We start from the raw sequence: 18176 nt of genomic DNA on the forward strand, positions 1-18176 counted from the left end.
GACTGTGCTTGAAGGGGAGAGGGAGATTGTGGAGCGGCCGCTTTTTCACCTGGCTAAACTTTGCAGAGAGGGTTTGTGTAAAACGGCTGACCTTGGGTTCTCTCAAAACATCAGCTAGCTGCTCCTCACTTCGCTGCGTCGTTCGTCCGTGGCTGTCAGTGCCTGATCCTTAGTCCTAGGGTGCTTGGACAAACCTAGGAGCTAAACAGGTAGAACGGATGCCCTTAGCAGGAGAAACAATGGCACGGAGATTAAATGATTTATGTGAGGTCCTGTGACAGAGCTGGGGGTAGATTGATCAGCTGTGCGAACCCAGGACAAGTTATCTGGAAACGTTCCTTGTGTCCTTTCAGGTCCGGCTGCTTCCACCCTCTGTCAGGCACCCAGAGATACTTCCCTTGTGGGCAGGCGGCCAGGTGCTCTCAGCTTTTCTCCCAGCTGCGTGGCTGATGTGAGGAGCGAGCCTCTGCACAGCAAACACGCGGCAGGGTTGGGGAGACATCTCCTCGGAGGGACCTGCAGGTGGAGAGGGGCTGGGAGGCAGCAAGGAAGTACCGGGCAGCAGTGAAGAGATGGGACTGGCTGAAGTGAAGAAAATCGCTCCGCTCTGCAAGAAGGATTTTGTTCACTGCCTTTGTACCAGTGATTTCTCGCCTGTCTTTGGTGATCAAGAGTTGTTAGGGACAAGTGAGTCAGAAACATTAGTTATGGTAAGCTGCGGAGAGGTACTGACTCAACACGCAGGCCGGACGCAGACAGAGATTTACCAGAGCATCCTTAGTCTCAGAAATCATTCAGTTAAAAATAATCGTTCTTCTAGATTTTTATTGATGCTTGGCTGTTATCGGGGCTGTGTCCCTGTGAGTTTTCACAGGAAAACTGTTTGTGTAATCTCTGTTCTTGATAAAATGAAGTAGCTACCAAGAAATGTGGTGGAAGTGACATCTGCGGGGTACCTTCACACAGATGAGATAAAACAGTGTGTTGAGTCTGATATTCTGTCAACAGGGGCTGTGTTTAGCCACTGAGGCACTGGCATCTTTGGCTACGTATTTGTAACTCTGATAAGGACCTAGTTTTCGGCACAGTGGTGTAGAGCATCTTCATGGGGGAGATGAGACAACAGCATGCTACCAGATGCTAAAGTCGTGGCTCAAGCCCTCTTTCCTTCTGTTGTATTAGAGACGTTTATAAATCAAGGAGGTCTGAAAGGTAGTTGGTTCTGCATACTTTCTGTATACAGCTGCATTTTTTGAATACTCTCAGATTTCTCTCGGAAAACTTGAGGCCTGAAATCTTAATATTTTATTTATTTTTTTTAAATGAAAACAGCTTCTCATGAAATCATGTGACTCAAGAAGCTTGAGGTTGATGAACAAACCAAGATTGCTATGGAAACCAGTAAACTTGTTATGCCTCCTTTTGGCCATAAACTCAGAGCTTTCAAGTCAGTTACAGGCTCGCTTCTGAGGGCCCCAAAATCCCCTTCTGACCGTGTCCCGGGTTCACAGGACAAATGCAATTTTTCGTCCTCCCTGGAAGGAGGAGCTAGTGAGAGCTGAAGCAGAAGACGAAGGCTGTAGTCGGCTGTCAGGATGCTTTGAGGTCTGATGACCCCATCTGTTCAGTTGCAGAACCAGACACTGTTAAAACTGCCACGGGAGGACCTACAGGAGGGAAGGTCAGGCTTTGTCCCAGGAGAATCAGTGCTTCTCCGTGTAGTCCTTACGGGTACCTGAGGAGCACGCAGCTCTTCCTGTGCAGAACCAGATGGTCAGCCCCGTGCAAGGTCATTCTCTCCAAAACAGAGTGATTAAGGGATCAATTAACTTTATTTCTGGTATCTTTCCAGGCTTCTGGTCTGCAGCACCATGCTGGATCCCAACCCGCACTCTGCAAGCCGGAGGTGAATCCAAGTGAAAGCCAGCTATCGCAGTAGCTGTCAGGATGACCAAAGCACGGCTCCTCCGTCTCTCTGTGGTGCTGGTCTCCATCTTCATGATCCTCCTGATCATCGTGTACTGGGACAACGTGGGAACGGCACACTTCTACCTGCACACGTCCTTTTCCAGGCCTCACTCCCCAGGGGCCATCCCTGGTATCACTGCAGGTGGGGACTGGGAAGCCTTGCCAGATGTGGATGAATTTTTGGCAAAGCTGCTTAGTTCGAACCTGAAACAGAACAGCTCTACCTCCCGAAAGACAGAGCAGCTGCTCGTCCAGGGCTCCAGCAAGCCCGTGGTGAGCAATTTGGAGGAGAACGTACGGGGCTATGACTGGTCTACACACAATTCCAGAAACAGCTTGGACCAAGAGAAACTACAGATAGAGAGGCAGAGAACGTTGCGGGAGTTCTGTGCCAATTCCAGCTTCGCCTTCCCCACCAAGGAGCGCTCCTTTGATGACATCCCAAACTATGAGCTCAACCACCTGATTGTGGATGACCGCCACGGCATCATCTACTGTTACGTCCCCAAGGTGGCCTGCACCAACTGGAAACGGGTGATGATTGTGCTGAGCGAGAGCCTGCTGGACCAGGGGGTGCCCTACCGAAACCCCCTGGATATCCCGCGGGAACACGTTCACAACACCAGCACCCACTTGACTTTCAACAAATTCTGGCGTCGCTACGGGAAATTCTCCCGGCACCTCATGAAGATCAAGCTGAAGAAGTACACTAAGTTCCTCTTCGTACGGGACCCTTTTGTCCGCCTCATCTCTGCCTTTCGCAGCAAATTTGAGCTGGAGAACGAGGAGTTCTACCGGCGTTTTGCCATCCCCATGCTAAAGCTGTACTCCAACCATACCAACCTTCCCACCTCTGTTAGCGAGGCCTTTGGGGCAGGCCTCAAAGTCTCCTTTTCTGACTTCATCCAGTACTTACTGGATCCCAGGACAGAGAAGATGGCCCCCTTCAACGAGCACTGGAGGCAGGTTTACCGGCTGTGCCACCCGTGCCAGATAGACTATGATTTCATTGGGAAGCTGGAGACGCTGGATGAGGATGCTGCTTATCTACTGCAGCTCCTCAAAGTGGACAGGCTGCTCCGCTTTCCTCCCAGCTACAGGAACAGGACTGCCAGCAGCTGGGAGGATGACTGGTTTGCCAAAATCCCACTGGCCTGGAGGCAGCAGCTCTACAAGCTTTATGAAGCAGATTTTGTACTCTTTGGCTACCCCAAGCCAGAAAACTTGCTCAAAGACTAAAAGTGATTGGGCTGTGGGTGTGGGAGGGAACATCTGAAATACCAAAAATGTTTAAAGCCTCCTCATTTTTGCTCTTAACTCCCTTCCCCATACAGGTTGGTACAATGGAATATATTTTTTCTACTGCTTCCCCTTCCATTTTTGCAATAATGCTGGAGTCCAGGATATTCCAGCCAGCTGTGCATATGCAAAAAAAAAAAAAAAGCCTGTTTTTTATCATTGTTTTCTGGGTTTTCTTTTTTTTTAATGTCCCCATATTTGCAATGGGTTGCTGCCCACGGTCACTCTGCCAGCTGTGTCCTTCAGTAGCTTTTTATTAATACTTTTTTAAAATTAATATATTTAAGATATTTAATACGAAGCGTGTGTTGTGGCAAAGGAAAGGAAGGAATAAAAAAACCCGAAAAGTCAAAGAAAAACCCAAGAAGTGGTGCATCTGCCTCTCTGTGTTGTCTCGGGGCTGCTGTTTGTGCTGGAGGCGTGGTGTTGGCAGAGCACTCGAATCTCTTTGGGAGCTGGGTTTGTTGGCGGTGCCTTTACCTGCCGCACCTGCTCACGGTCACTCTGAGCTGGATGCAACGCAGCTGGGGCAGCTCTTTGACTCTTCCAAATGTCCCTGGAAGAGTACCAGAGCTCTGGTGGTGCTCGCAGCTGGGCTCACCGAAGGGAAGTGGCTGCTGGGAGTACTGACGCCAAGACCTGTGGCCAGCCCAGTATCCCTGCACTGCTTCCACTTGCAGCAGAGTGGTGGAGGGGCTTGGCTTTCCAAAAACATGTTTGCTCAGCCCCTGCTTCCATGCCTTGCATCTCCCACAATGGTCCTTTCGGGGGTTGTGGCCGATGTGGATGGGCAGAGCATGCTCCTGGATGAATGTGCTGCTCAGAGATCGGCTCCACGCCACAGCGGCTTCGGCAGGAACAGTTCATCCCATTGCAGGATGGGGCTGAGGTCTGCTGCTCCATGACCTGGTCACTGCTGTGTTACACCCCCATTGCTGCGAGTGCTTTAGGGGGACAGGGCAGGGGTGCAGATACTTATCCCGGGAAGAATAAAACCCAAAAGATTTCTTTCAATTGGTGTGTGCCAAGGCGATCTCAAAATTCATTTGTTTTCAGAGTGCTGACTATTGCTCGTGACACTGCATCCTCATCCGCTGCAGTTCTGTTTATACCAACTGACTGATGCAGATTTAATCATCTGCCTTGCTGGGACCTGCTGCAGGAGTGATGGTTGCCCACTGTGCTAGGAGCCTGTGGGCTGCTTCCCAAAGGAAATTAATGCTTTTAGAGACACTTTTTGTATCTAATCAGCTGAATCTGCTTCTCTTTGAATTGCTCTGCAAAAAAACAGTCAGCTTTGCTGATTGGGCAGGGAACTCCTTTAGAGCTGAAATGCTTAATTACTTCTTGAGCTGTGAATGGTGTCAGTGATTGAAGTCCAGGTTCAGGCTTTGGGAGGCAGCCCTGTGTTCTGGGCAGGCTCCTCTGAGCTGACATTTTCTCAGTTTCTCTCGGAGGCCATCAGCAGGCATGACTTTTCCTCCCCGTTTCTTTCCTTCTCCAACCTCTGTACATGTGCATCGTCTTGGCATAGGGCTCTCTTCCTGGTAAATAGGCTGCATCAAGCTTTTTAATCTTTAAGTGAAAGGTAATAGCAAGCAGTTATGCTGGAGGCAAAGAATCTGTTTCTCATTGTATTCACAGCACTCTCCTGTAATTTCTGCTGAGATATTTGCAGTTTAAATGAGCCTGAAGCCATGATCTGATTCTTAGTGCTTAGATCTTCACAGCTTGGGGAAAAAGGAAGTTCCTGTTTCTGAGTCATTATTTAAAACTAATAATAGAAAAGTGTTGATCTATTCATTTTTTTTTTCAATTACAAGCTAATCGCTGGAAAACAGAGAGATGTTGAGACTCTTCGTCTCCTGTAATGAGTAATCCCGGGAGTCTCATGGTTCCTGTGATATTTACATTTCTTCAGGGTAGGATCATCCTGCTCTTCAAAGATACAGCATGGATGTTTTAGGCTGTTGTCATTACACCGTGTTTATTTTTTTTCTTTTAATTTCAATTTAATTAATGTTTAGTATTTGCAGACGTGGGCAGCTGGGAACATCGCGCAGATGCGCTGCCAAGCGCAGCATAGCACGAGCTGTGCAAACTTCCTTCCAGCTGCTTCCCCTGCGCCTCTTGACCGAGCCCTGTCTCTTCCTGCCCCTCTGAACCGTGCTCAGCCGATGTGCCCCCTGCGATGCTCGTCCTGCAAACCAGCTGCAGCTGCATCCTCACCTGCAGTCACCCTGTGATTCATGGCTGTGGCTTATCCCAGGCAGAGCAGGAGCATCTTTCCATGGTCACCGGCTGTAAGTTGCCTGTTCTGGGCAGAGGAGGAATTGGTTGCAGGGTGTTACCCTTCTCGACTCTCATTTTTGGTGGTTGTGCAATTGGCAGAGAACACGCAGGGTGGCTGCAAATCTATGCAGCAGCTGCTCTGTGCGATGGGAGAGCATCCTCTCTGTACATCTGCCTTGTAATTTTAACAGCAATGGAACAAAAAATCCTCCCTGCCTTTGCAAACCTCAGAGAGGGGACTCTGCATGCACTGTCTCCCCTCCTCTGCCCCCCCACAAAGCTGGGCAAAGTGGGTAAATTCCAGCATTATGTGCTAATACCCCCCTGAGTCACGCTTAGGTCCATCGTGCTCCACGTGCAAGGTTCAGGAAGCTGCCTGCAGGCTCCGGCTTCCCCGGCAGCTTCACCCTCGGTAGTTGTGGTCAGGGTGGTAAGGATGGTTCAAGAGGGCTGTCTTCCATGCTTTCCATCTTTCACCGAAGTCCAGCCTGCTTTTACATTTACGAAATTTCAATCTTTGCAGACCCACACCCAGCCAAAGCTCTCTGCGCCTCCCCTTGCCATGCTCCAAAACGCTTGCAGGGAGGAGCAAAAAGCTCCGATGGAGAGGGTCGCTTTGCAGCGGGTGGCTTCTGGCTTCCAAATAGCTTGTTCCTTGCTGCTTTTTCTTTTGAAGCCCTCCCTCCCCACCCTTCCACCACTGTGAATGTATTGTTAAGGAGTCGAAGGCGATCCAGGCTGCGCTGAGCTTTGTGGTGAGACCACTGTGTTGCCAGAACTGGGACAGAGCCTCTGGCTTTGGGAATGTGCATTTTTTGTGGGTTTCTTGCTCTGTTCTGATGATGTAAAAGTGGAGGGGTTGGGGAGGGGGGAGGACAAAGAGTTCAAACCAGCCGTGCTTCCTCTCCCTGGTTTTCTAAATGAGCTGGCATTCAGTATTTGACAAATAATGGCAGAATGATTGGCAAATGCAGGCAGTATGCATCCATGCTGGACTCGAGTCAGGAGAGGGCTAAAAATCCCGAGTTTAGGTGGCTTTGATGCCAGTACTGATTCTATAAGGGATAGAAAAATGCTTTGAAGTGGCCTACTTGTGTCTAAATAAACCTGGCTTTGTTGTTTCATGCTCAGCCTGCAAAATTATGTCCTGTTCCCCTTCTGGCTTGCTTTTCCCTGGGGTTGACCACTTGGCAAAAGCCAGCCCGGTGTCTCCAACCAGGCAGAACCGAAGTGCGGATGCAAAAATAACCTGGGGTTTGACCGAGGTGTTCCCAGGTGGAACTGCGACTAGCTTTTGTGCTTGCTCAGCATCACAACTGAGGTCTTTGTGCAGCCATTTGACAGATGGGGTCCCTTGCTGTTCGATGCAGGACTCACCACTACGGCACGAGGTACGTGACCTGTCCCTGCAGCCCCTGCATGCTCAGGACTGTCAGGCCTCAGAGCTCTTTGCTTTTTGAGCAGTGGCATGGCTTTGCCAGGGTATGGAGAGTCCTTAATTCATGGATTCCTTTGCATCTTGGAAATTTTGGCTTTAATCCTTTAATTCACGTTTGGGGACAAAACTGTAGAGCCATCACCCACAGACAACCCAGGGGGCAAAAAGTTGCCCTGGGATAATTTGCGGAGGTTTTTGGCTGTGCATTTTGAATCCCTCCAGGTGGCACTGGGAGGGTGGAGGGCAGGGATGAATGGCAGCATTGAAAGGGTGGCGAAGAAAAGTGAGTTTGTTCCTCTTTATGTAAGCTGGAGTGCGGGGAAAGCCGGTGACTTGGCAGGATCACGTGTGGCCGTGGTGCAAAACGGTGCCAGGGAGGGTGTGGGGTGCGCTGACTGGACAAGCAAATGGGGTGGCTGGAATTTAAGGGCTTGCCCATGTCGTGCTCGCTAGGAAACCTTCCCATCGAGGGTAGGGTGAAAAAGAAAGATGGGATTTAATGAAGACAGTGATGCCTGGGTCTGAAGCAGGGTTAAAGCAGCTCTTCTGTTCTTTTTGCTTTACTCAAGGATCCAGCTCGGACTGCAGAGGCTGGCGTTGGCTCCTGCAGGAGCTGGGTAACACTCAGCTGCGGGGGAACCTGGCAGCGATGCTGGGCAGCGGCTCGCTCGCTGCAGGCGCTGGGTCTGCGAGCGGCGCCGGGGCTGTGGCAGCTCCGCAGTGGCCCATCTGAAACCCATTTGCTGTTCCTGGGCTCTGAGGAGCGGTGTCGTTGCTGCCAGGCGGGCTGCAGCTCCCAGCCTGGCTCCCGTGGCAGCGGGGTCCATCTCGAGAACTTTTGCAGCTTGGCTCCAGCATCCCCTCGAGCATCCCGACGTGCCGCAGCGCCTTCCCGCAGAGTTGTTGCAGCAGCCCGACGTCCTCCCAGCCCTGCTTCATCTTCGCTTCATCTTTGCTTTTGTGGTTGTGCATATTTCAGGAAAAGCTTAAAATAATTAAAAAAAAAAAAAAAAGGAAGTGGAGAAGTCATAGCAGTTCAGCTCGGTTCCTGTTGGAAGGGAGTTGTGAGATCAGCGGTGTGATGCTGGGATGGGAGGGAAGGAAGTTTCCACACCAAAATGCTCTGGCTGTGAGTATGGGCACTCCAAGTAAAACCTCTTTGGTCTTTCTTGCTCTCTGATGCTCAGAAAACCCAGCTGTCCCACCTGCAGCTGCTATTTCCTTGCCCTGGGAGGCTTTGGAGTGGGGCAGCATCCTCAGCCACTCTTTTGTGCTGCATTTCTGCCCAGGGGAACACGTTGGGGTTGCGAGGGGCAGCGCTGCCAGCAGTGAGCGGGTGATGTGAGGATTCGGGCTCTTGTCATTTCCAGACCGGGCACCTGGGGCACCGGAGCCCCTTGGAGAAAGCTCTCACACTGCTCTACGGATAGCCATCACCTTTCTGTGGGCTTTTTGGTGAGCCTTTCCCTGGGCTTGAGAAATTAATTGCTTCTGCAGAATACCAGAGAATTCTGTGGTCTGGGTGGGGGGTTTGGAGAGCGACGGTGACCCCCCGGGGCGGTGAGATGGGGAGCGTTCGGAGTTTCCCTTGCGGGAGCTGATGTCGATACCAGTGACAAACCCAGGGAATCTCGCAATTGCCCGTGTCCTCAGGCCAAGAGACAGATGAGAGCGTGTTTTCAATTAGCAGCGCTGCTAATTGTTTGCTGCCTGCTCAGGCTGTCTCCTGCCTGTCCCCGTGACGGGGCAGCGGGAGGTACCTGCGTTCTGGTGGCTCTCGGTGAGCTGTGCCTGCGGGAGGCCTGGAGGCCTCGGGGCGGTGCAGGCCGTCCAGCAGCGCCTCAGCTGAGAGCCTTGGCTGCAGCATTCAGCGACAAAAGCCCCACGAAACCCCCTCAACCCAGTCTTTTTGTGCCACAGGGTGAGCCTGGAAGCTGTTGGTGTGAAGAATATGTGTATTGATTCAAGAAGTCCTTACCCTTCGGAGAGCTCAAGGGCTTGCACGGGTCCATGGGCAGAACTCAGCTGAGGAAATTCATGGAGGTTGTGGCTGGCTGCCCCGCTCTGTCCCTGGCTGGCTTCCAGGCAGCTCGAGGTGCAGAGTGTGCCATCACGAACAAAGTGTCTTTCTTTATCTTGGAAGATGCTGCCTATCCTTGACTTTCCATGGGGGACAGGGAAGAGCTGGGGGGGGCTCAGCCAGCCAAGATGTCCGTGAGCATTGAAGGACTTCTGCTTTTCACCTAGTGAAGGGTTTAACAGTTATGTCTCAGGTTCTTATCCTTAGATTAGGCTGAATCTGGTTGCCAGACCGTACTGACACCAAAATACTCCCATCCCTGACTGAACCATTAAACAAACAGTATGAGCCATTAAACAAACGTGGGAGACTTTTCCTGACCCACCGGGCAGTGCCTTAACGAACCTCGTGTTTTATCCCCCGGGCAGACGGATCACACACGGCTTTGGCAAAGCTGTGTTTTGTGGCAGGGAAGCTGCAGCTTCAGTGTTTATTTCTCTGTCATTCTCTGCAGGAATTCAAAATGGATGGGAGAGAACGCGACCGGGATTGCCTCTTGTTTTGGTTGGAGCCTGGACAGTCCTCTGTGGAAAAAAGGGAGGAGCGCGGGGGATAGCGATGAGCCAGCAAGACGTGTGTCAAAAAGACAGCAGCGGCCAAACTGTGGTCAGCAGGGAGTGGAGCGGAGCTAGGGATGTGTTTCTGGAGGGGAAAAAAAGGGTGTGGGGAGCTGAGGGCATCTACAAACAAAATGAGACCGCTGTGGAGCGGGTAAATGCTGAGAGGGGCAAGAGGGACTGCTGAGAAGGCGAGGGCCATCCTCTGCAGCGTGCGGAACTGCCCTGTGCGCTTCGGGGGAGCTGTGCGCTTCTGGGAGCGGGGGCCAAGGCAGAAATAATTGAATAACCGAGAGATGAAAGCTTATCATAATACCGTGAGCAAAATGCAAGGAATTCTGCTGCAAGATGCAGGGTCAGACATTTGGGATAGGTGTGGCTCTGCGAATGGCGGTGGGGCTCTCAGACTCAGCCCGCCCAAGCAGCTGTTTAGAGGCACGCTAGCGTCAGCAGCGGGCCGAGGTGCTCCTTGCCTGTGCTAGGACAGGAAGGCTTGCAGCTTTGCCAGCCCTCGGGCTCTGCAAGAAGGTGACATCCATGTGGTACAGCTGCTGCTATGCTTGGGAGATCGCAAGCGTGCCACGTGAGCTGTTCCCAGGTTGCAGACCAGAGCAGGGATGAGCTTACCCTTTTGTTTAAATCAGCAGTGCTAATGAAGAAATGCCACGAAGAACTGTGAAAGAAGCGTGACCAGAGAGGGGATGGACGTGCAGGAGAAGAGGTGCCGATGACCTTTCTCTTGGTATCAGGTGCCTCTATCTGTTTCCATTTCCCTCTCTCAACCTTTGCGTGCCTTATTGATTTCAGACTGTATATATTTTGGCTCTTGGGTAAATCAGAAGTATTTGCCACCTAGAATAATCATGCTGAGAGTATAAAGCTTTGTACAAAGGCTTCAGTGACCTTTAGCTAATGGGAAATCGATGAACCAAGTGTATGCAAGCCTTTCCCAAGCGCTGGGTAATGCTGCGCATGGTGGGGACCCAACCTGGCATAACCCAGGTATCCAATACCAGTTCTGGGCACGCAGATCTTCTGGGTAAAGGTTCTTATATCAGGTCAGCATGACCTGGACTTGTGTTTCATGGTTATTATTACATAATATTGTGTTTGTAAGAAGGTACGTATTTATATATAAAGTCAGGTGTCAGAATCGACCCACAGGTGAGCACATCTGAGCTGCTTAAGCAAATTCAATAAACTTTTTGTAAGGTGAAATGCAGGTAAGTTCTGGCCTTCTGTTTCCTGTAAGCAGAGGATCATTTTTCACGATTACAGTTGGTGTGTTGCAATGGACCATCAGCTCTAGGACGGTCGCTCCTCCCTGCTACCGCAGCTTCGTCCCCTCCAGCCCTCCTGAGCGGGCCCCAGCTGTGTCCTGGGGATGCTCGTGTTGTGCAACCTCCCAACGGTTATTGCAGTGGGTGTGGGTGTCCCTCCAGCTCCGTGTCCCCAGGCCAGCTTGCTTTTTTCCTGTTCCAGCTACTGTCAGCAGCCAGAGGGAACTGAGTGCCTGTGGCCAGTCTTCGCTGTGGGATCCGGGCCCCTGTAGTGAGTCCCCAGTTAGTGGGGCTGGGAGCTACTGCTAATCCCTGCTTCGAAATGGTGCAGTCGGGATTGTGTTGGTTTTCCCTCTTCTCTTTTAAAGTCCTCAAATCTGAGCTTTCTGGCCCTTTTCTGGAATTCTCAAAATAGTGTCAGGTTTTTCTTCCAAGACCTGCCTGCCAGCTGCAACAAGGGAAAGAATACAGCGTGTGGTGGATAGTGAGACTCGGAGTTATTCAGCAGGTGCTGCCAAAACAAGGCATTTCTGGGATTGGTTTTGCATTGCATATTGCTTTTCCTGGGGAAAGGCAGGGTGATAGGAGCCAGTGTGAAACCAAAAGCCCTTTGTAAGACTGGAATGAGCCATGTTTCTGTGCCACCCCGCAGCTCCAGCTGGAGGCAGAGCAGCAAGATGAAGCTGCTGGGGTAAAATCCCCTTCACCTCCCGAAACTGGTCCCCCAGCACAGCCATTGCTCCAGGCAGCGGTTTCTGGGAGCAAATCTGGTTTTTGTTGTGGTCGTGGTGTGTTTTGTTGTTGTTGCTGGTTTTTTTTTTTTTTTTTAAAAAAAAGCAAAGTTTCTGTCATCGGCAAGTGAGAATGTGAATTCAAGATGTCGGGGCTGGCTCCAGATGCTGTTGCAGTTCGCATTTATTACATTTTTTAGAGCTTAGCAAAAAGGTCAGTGTGCTTGGATGCAGTTCCTCACTTCTGGAAAGTCTGCAGGTTTGGAAGTAATGCTTTTCCTTTTATTTGTAATAGGGAAACAGCCTGCTTGCAAAGCTCGCCTTTGGAAGCAAGATACTGACTGAAATCTAGCTCTCGAGTTTGTCAGCTTAGCCTGAAAAGACATCTAGGGACAAGGTGGGTTTTTTGTTTGCTTTTTTTGTTGTTGTTTGTTTGCTTTTTCATCCCTCTCTATACAGGAAAAAGCTTTCAGCATAGATTAGGTTGCTGTTGTCAGGGTTAGCTCCTTCCTGGCGGTGCCTATTGGAAGGAAATTTCCAATACAGCCCAGTTGCCAGAGACAGATTCTTTGTTGGAACATCCTGGTGCGAGTGTTCTGACTTACAGTGACACTATTTAGTGAGAGAACACACGGAAAGTGGCTGCTTTGTTTTTAACTCCCAGCTAGATATTTTTGTGATATTTTTATTTTTTAGCCGGTGTTTGCTTTGGACAAGCCAGTCACCACACTGCAGACGTGATACTACCCGGACGTCTACAAGCCAAGTGTTTCCCCAGGACCCTTGGCTCTGTAGACCTGTGTAGTGGTGAGAATCGAAGAATCCCATCGGGATGGGGTTAAGGTGTTGGTGAACGTGGCCACGTAGCCGGAGACAACCTGCTTTTCTCTCATCTTCTCAACTTCTGCCTCCTGAGAGGCAGACGCTCTGTGTTTACCTCCGGGATCTCATTTGGTGCCCTCCGTGTCTTTGCACAGCGCTGAGCCCGGAGGTCGAACCGACATTTTTCCCCTATAAAAATGGGGAAAATGGATGTGTTTGGCTTGATCTGCTGCCTGACCCTGGCAAGGCATTTCTAAAGCTGTTTTTGCTGCTGCAGCTCTCTGCCCAGCAGCTGCAGGGCTTGACGACGTGGCGCAGGCATGGCTCTTCCCAGCCCTTTTTAGACAGCTACCCAAAGATAGCCGGAGCTGGATTTGTATTTGTTTTTCTTCTTTTCTTGTTTGGTCTAAACCAACAGGGGATATTTCCCCCCCCCCCCAAAAGAGCAGCAGTGTTTGGTTTGAGAAAGGATGAGGTCAAGAAAAGACAGGAAGAGGCTGTCTCATTGTGTTTTCGGCTGTTCCACTGCGTTTCTGCACCTGCACCAGGCTTCCACTGCTGAGAACTGGGGCTCTGCCGCGCTCCCAGCACGGCGCTGACGGAGAGGAGGAAGCATCCTCACCCCCCATCCGTGTCGTGGGTTTTTCTTGTCGCTCTGTCATCACCTCCAGAGTTAAATCCCGAGCCCACCTGGGTCCCTGCAAGGTCTCTGGAGCATCTCCGAGCCGGCTGCTCATGCTGCACTGCCCACCATAGCAGACACCAGCTCCATCCCAAATGGATGGACCTGAAATCCTAAACAGAATGGTGATGAATTAGATTCTCAGCAGGATTTTTCTAGCTCAGAGCTGTATCGCCACAGTTTGCAGATTTTCCACTTCTGCAGTGAACGTGGGGATGATTTTGCCTTGTGTGCTACAGAGCTGCTCTTAGGATCAGGGCATTGATGAAGCAACTGGGGTTGAATTAAATGAAGGCAAAGCTGTGGCTCCTTTGGCAGATTTTAAGGCTCCCTTCCCTTTTGTGACAAATCTTAGGATTTTCGCCAGCAAAGATTTCTGTGGAAAAAAAAAAAAAAAGAAAAAAAAAAAGAAAAAAAGAGACTTCTCAAAATGAATGGTTTAAAAATAAAAGAGAAGGAAGAGAAAGCAATTTGCAGATTGTGTTTCTGGACTGTTTCAACAGCAGTTTAATACAAATAAGACCCACATGCCTGAATGTGTTGGGGTTGCCTTTGTGGTGCCTTTTCTGAGAACAGAGATAACTGCAAGTGTGAAAATGTCGACACAAAGGGTTTTCCGTTCTTCATTCTGCAACTGGGTTGTGCCCTGATCCCCAGTGAGTCACTGGTCTGCTTGGGGCCTCTGATTTTCCTGGGGTTACAACTGCAAGCATGGTCCTAAGGATTTGGAAAAGTTCTTGTGCCAGACGGATACCAAGAATTACTGGAAGTGTATTTAAGTTAATGGCTGCAGCAATTAAAAGGTTTATGTTATTTGCTACCTCGGGCTGTGGTTACAAGGCAAGTTAAGCAAATGTTTGGGTTGCTGCTGCAGGGCCAGCAAGAAGGTACTGACCCATTAAATGTCTGCTTCCACTGGACATCTCGTACAGAGGTTTTGTTTATGCTAGTTGTCTTTAATTTAAACCACGCATATATGGTAGGTCAGTACATGGCAATCAAAACATTGTATGTTGCAGGATGTGTGCTACGTGCTCCAGAGCGCTGTACAAATGCTTGTCTGCATGGGGTAGGCTCTGGATTTCAATAGCTTGCTGGGCAGGTCAATGGTAAGTTAACGGCTTTGAGTCCTATTGGCACTTGGTGGGATTTCCTTTGACTTAGGAAAATGCAGTGTGGCTCAAGCAGGCTTTTTTTCTGCCAAATAATTATTTTCCTATATGTTTTTCCTATTGCTGCTTTAGCTTTGCCTGCTCTGCCTGTTTTAAAGGTTGAGGCGGGGTAGTGCCTGTTCTCCTTCCCTGCTCCCCACACAGGCACATTTCGGGGAGTACCACAGCCGGAGACCTTGCAGTCTGTGCCGTTTGAGAGTGCTAGATACTCAGGTCTTTCACACCAGCTATTTGCCCTGTGTTTAGTCTAGCAGCGTTCAAGATTATGGTGAGCAATTGGAGCCGGGAGAGGACTTCAGAGATGATGGAGAAGAAAAGTTATTCCAAGAAACTGATATACTCTCAGAAGCCTCAGGGGCAGCAAAAGAGAGAATAGAAATAGGTTATCTAAAGCCTAGGCAAATAAAATATTCTTATTATAACTCAATGGGATCCATGCCAGCTCTCTGTAAGCAATATTTCTCTTTGCATCTTGCTCTACCAGTTAATTGGACATCTATTATTTCATGATTTCAGCAGGAAACATAGCCTGAGTGATGACTTTGGTACCCAGCCCAGCACCACTGTGCACTTTCAGAGCCCTGCATTGTGGAAGTGCTTCCAGTCACTCTCTGTTCCTTCTCCAAATGTGTATGCGAGCTGTCAGAGCTTCTCGGTGACATTTCCAAGGGACAGCGGCTCCACGACATGCTCCTCCAGCAGGCAGCTCCCTCCGTGATGCTCAGGACCCTGTGAGGACGGACGTGGAGGCAGCTCCTCCTTCCCCATCTCGTGCTCCTCTCCTTGCCCTGCCTGAGGACGAGTCGTGTTTGGGCACTGGGAGGACAGAGCCGTGCTCTCCATGAAGGGAGGTGGGAGTCCAGCTGGTCCCCCGGTGCCCAGTTCTCTCTGCCAGCCTATTTCAGCCACAGTTACATCCAGAAGTGTCCGTGGAAGCAGCTAATTTTAATTACCCTACTTTTTTTTCACGATCATGATTTTGTAAACAAGTTTATTCACCCTACCCGCCTGGCTCTGGGCTTTATCCGCACGCAGCCAGGGAGCACAAACCGAAGTCTGAGCGCAGTCATAGCTGCCCGCCCGGATGCTCCTAATGAATTGTTTGCAGGCAAGCTTCAGACCTGCAATTACACTCAGAAATTATTCAGCAAATAGTTTTGAATAATGAATCCCTTTGAGAAATTTGAGTTGCTTTGCGGGCAGATTCCAGACGGAGAACATGCTCGGAAGTCTCATTTTTTAACACATTTTCCCCTCCGTTTGCCAAGCCATGGGGTTGGCATAGTATCCCTTTCCGATACCTTCACGTAGGACTAAACTGCTCCACCAGGCACATGCGTGGTGCATGCTGAGAGTGCCTACTCGTGTCTCCTGCTCCAAAACAGAGGCACAGGCACCGTGTGCCCCCAAGTCCCCTCATATCCCCCCTCGATGGGGGTCTTCACCTGTAGATGCTACCAGCAGCGCAGAGCATCAAGGGTCAGGGAGCAGGACCCTGCTGGTTATCCCCTTTCAGCCAATATTTACCTGTATGATCTACAAAATGAGCCTTAAATTGCTGTGGTGCCTTTGGGCCAAGGGGCTGTAGAAGTGTAAAGATCTGGGAGAGAATTTGAGAGAGGATTCCTCCTAAAGGAGGAGGAAAAAGCAGCTTGCGAGGTAAAGTTTCTGCGGGTTCGTTCCAGCTCCCTCCCGCCAGGCTGCGCGGTGAAGCGTGGTGCTGATGGTTTCTGGCTGGGGGGATGGAGAGATTTGGCAGGGAAGGCAGAAATAAATGACTGACAACCTTTTGCAGGCTGAGACTGCTCCATCCGTGCGTCACATAGAGGGGCTGATTACTGTGGAATAAGAAGGTGGTCCTTGCCAGCAGGGAAATCTGAGGGCAAGGAGCCAAGGACATGAGGACACGTGCGATTTGGCACAAGATCCTGATGGGTAAATATTGGGGCCTGTCACTCACACGGCCTTAAAGATGCTGTGTCCCCTAGAAGTGATGGAGAGCAGTGGGATTCTCCCCTTCATCAGACAAGCCCCATGGGGTCGAGCTGCATCTGTGGGGCTGGGGAACTTTCATGGCAAAAGAGCAAGATTTGGGAGGCAGTGGGGGTGTCCTCTTTGTGCATGGTCTCTTGCAGGTATGGAGATCCATAAAAAAGCAGGTGGCATTGCCACAGCAGTAGGGTTTGTGCCTCCTCACTGGTTATTCTGCAGGACCCGTCTCCAGGTCACCCACCAGCTCTGGGTTGAATTCCCACTAAACCAGGGCTGTTCCAGCCTGCTGAGGATCTGCCTCCGTGAACACAGCAGCTGCTCCTTCCCCACCCCAAAGGGGATGTGGGAGGAGGAGAGGGGACCCACGTTGGGAAAACCACCAAGGGCCATGTCCCCAGAGCCGAGTTACACAAGGCACAGCGATATATGGAGAAACCACCCTGGCAAAACGTTTCTTTCCTCATTTTGGAGACACTGGCAGGCAAGGCCAGTGGCGGTGCTGGAGCAAGAGGCTTGCAAACAGCCGTGGTTCACGTGCCACGCATTTGTTTGTCCCGTGCCCGTTGCAAGGAGCCAGCATATCTTTGTAAATAGCGAGGCTCTTCTCTGACCAGGTGCCGGTGTTTGCATATTTGGAGCACTATGGCCACAATCTGTCAGCGGGAGAGCAGCTATGAAGGAAAAAGCTCTGGACGTTCGTACGCAAATACCTCAGCCTGGAGGTAGGGCAGGAATAGAAATTCACCCGTGTCCCTGCTGGGCTCTCTGCTATTAGGTTTGCAAATTCCTTATTTTTAGCTGCGTCTGAAAAACACCCCAGCCTCCCACAGCCCCTTCCAACGGGGACGGGCGAGCCGCGAAATTCCCTTCCTCGGGATGCTTTGCCACCTAGTGCCCAGCCGGGGAACCTCAGCCACAGCCTGCTCTGGGCAAAAGCACCAGGGGTGGCTTTTTTTGGAAGAGCATGAATATTTTTGGAGAGCTAGGTGATACAAGAGCTTGGATTTAGGGACTTCCGTGTGTGAGACTCGGTGGTAGCCAAGAGCACTTACAGGTGTCTCATTTATGATAGACTTCAAAATCCTAAATCGTCCCACTGTTGTCATTCCCATTCTGCCTCTGAAAAGGTGGTAGTGGAAAGAGTGACTTTGTGGTGGAAGAGAGACGACTTCGGACAGAAAATCCTGTCCTAAAGGAGCCTCCCAGAAGCATTCCTCTGGCACCTGGAGGATGCTCCTGGAGAGACAGGCACCCAGGGGAGGTGCTGTGCCACCTGGGGAACCAGGCTGCCTGCTTCCACCATCAGCTGTCATCACGGTATCAAACACTGTGGCTGATTTAACAGCAAGGATAGATGATTGCATGCATGTCCTCCTGCCACTTTGTATTTGCGCTGCCAAATAATCTGGTGCTGCATGCGTCCAGTGTGACCAAACACTTTTGCTTACAAGGACTAGGTTTTCAAAGCTCTTAGCCTCCTAAATACGCCAATAGGTGACTAATGGCTTCTAAGTGAACCTGAGACATACAAAGCGGCCGAGAAAAGGCAGGAAAAGGTTCAGGGCTTTGTATCATTTAAGAGCTGCAACTCTCAAGTGTTTTGAAAGTATATGTTCAGTGTCTAATATTCACGTCTAATGAAAAGAAAAACCTGAAAGGAGTACCTGAAATATTTCAATTACTTTATTGATTGGTATTATGGAGCATATGTTGCTAAACCTCATTCTGTTGTGGTCCTGCAGCAACTGAAAAACAGCATCCTTGGCAAGGGTTTTTACAAGCCCTTTATTTATATTCCTCTGGTTTGCAAAACGCAGCTCTGTGGAGCTCAGCTCACGCCTATCTATTTGTCTTAAAATCGAA

General features: G+C 50.3%; 1 protein-coding gene and 1 long non-coding RNA gene across 10 annotated transcripts in view; one reads left to right on the forward strand and one right to left on the reverse strand.

Annotated features, from left to right (window-relative positions):
- Nucleotides 1-18176, forward strand: part of CHST12 (carbohydrate sulfotransferase 12) — a 54990-nt gene that overhangs the window by 11710 nt on the left and 25104 nt on the right. For 5 of the 9 annotated variants that reach the window (XM_080556175.1, XM_080556179.1, XM_080556181.1 and 2 more), the window contains one exon: nucleotides 1853-3585. In XM_080556175.1, coding sequence (XP_080412301.1) covers nucleotides 1948-3207 — 1260 coding nt within the window. In that variant the 5' untranslated portion in view covers nucleotides 1853-1947 and the 3' untranslated portion in view covers nucleotides 3208-3585. Of the gene's footprint in view, nucleotides 1-353; nucleotides 12043-18176 lie in introns of those variants that run through there. The other 4 variants (XM_080556176.1, XM_080556177.1, XM_080556174.1 and 1 more) reach the window with 4 other exon arrangements.
- On the reverse strand, nucleotides 3332-9525 carry LOC308178121. The gene is made up of 2 exons (XR_013939608.1): nucleotides 8976-9525; nucleotides 3332-7982 (listed from the first exon to the last, which is right to left on the reverse strand). It is a non-coding gene; the product is annotated as an uncharacterized lncRNA (long non-coding RNA).

This window comes from Anser brachyrhynchus (genome assembly GCF_964034855.1).
Source record: "Anser brachyrhynchus genome assembly, chromosome: 15".
NCBI lineage: Eukaryota > Metazoa > Chordata > Aves > Anseriformes > Anatidae > Anser > Anser brachyrhynchus.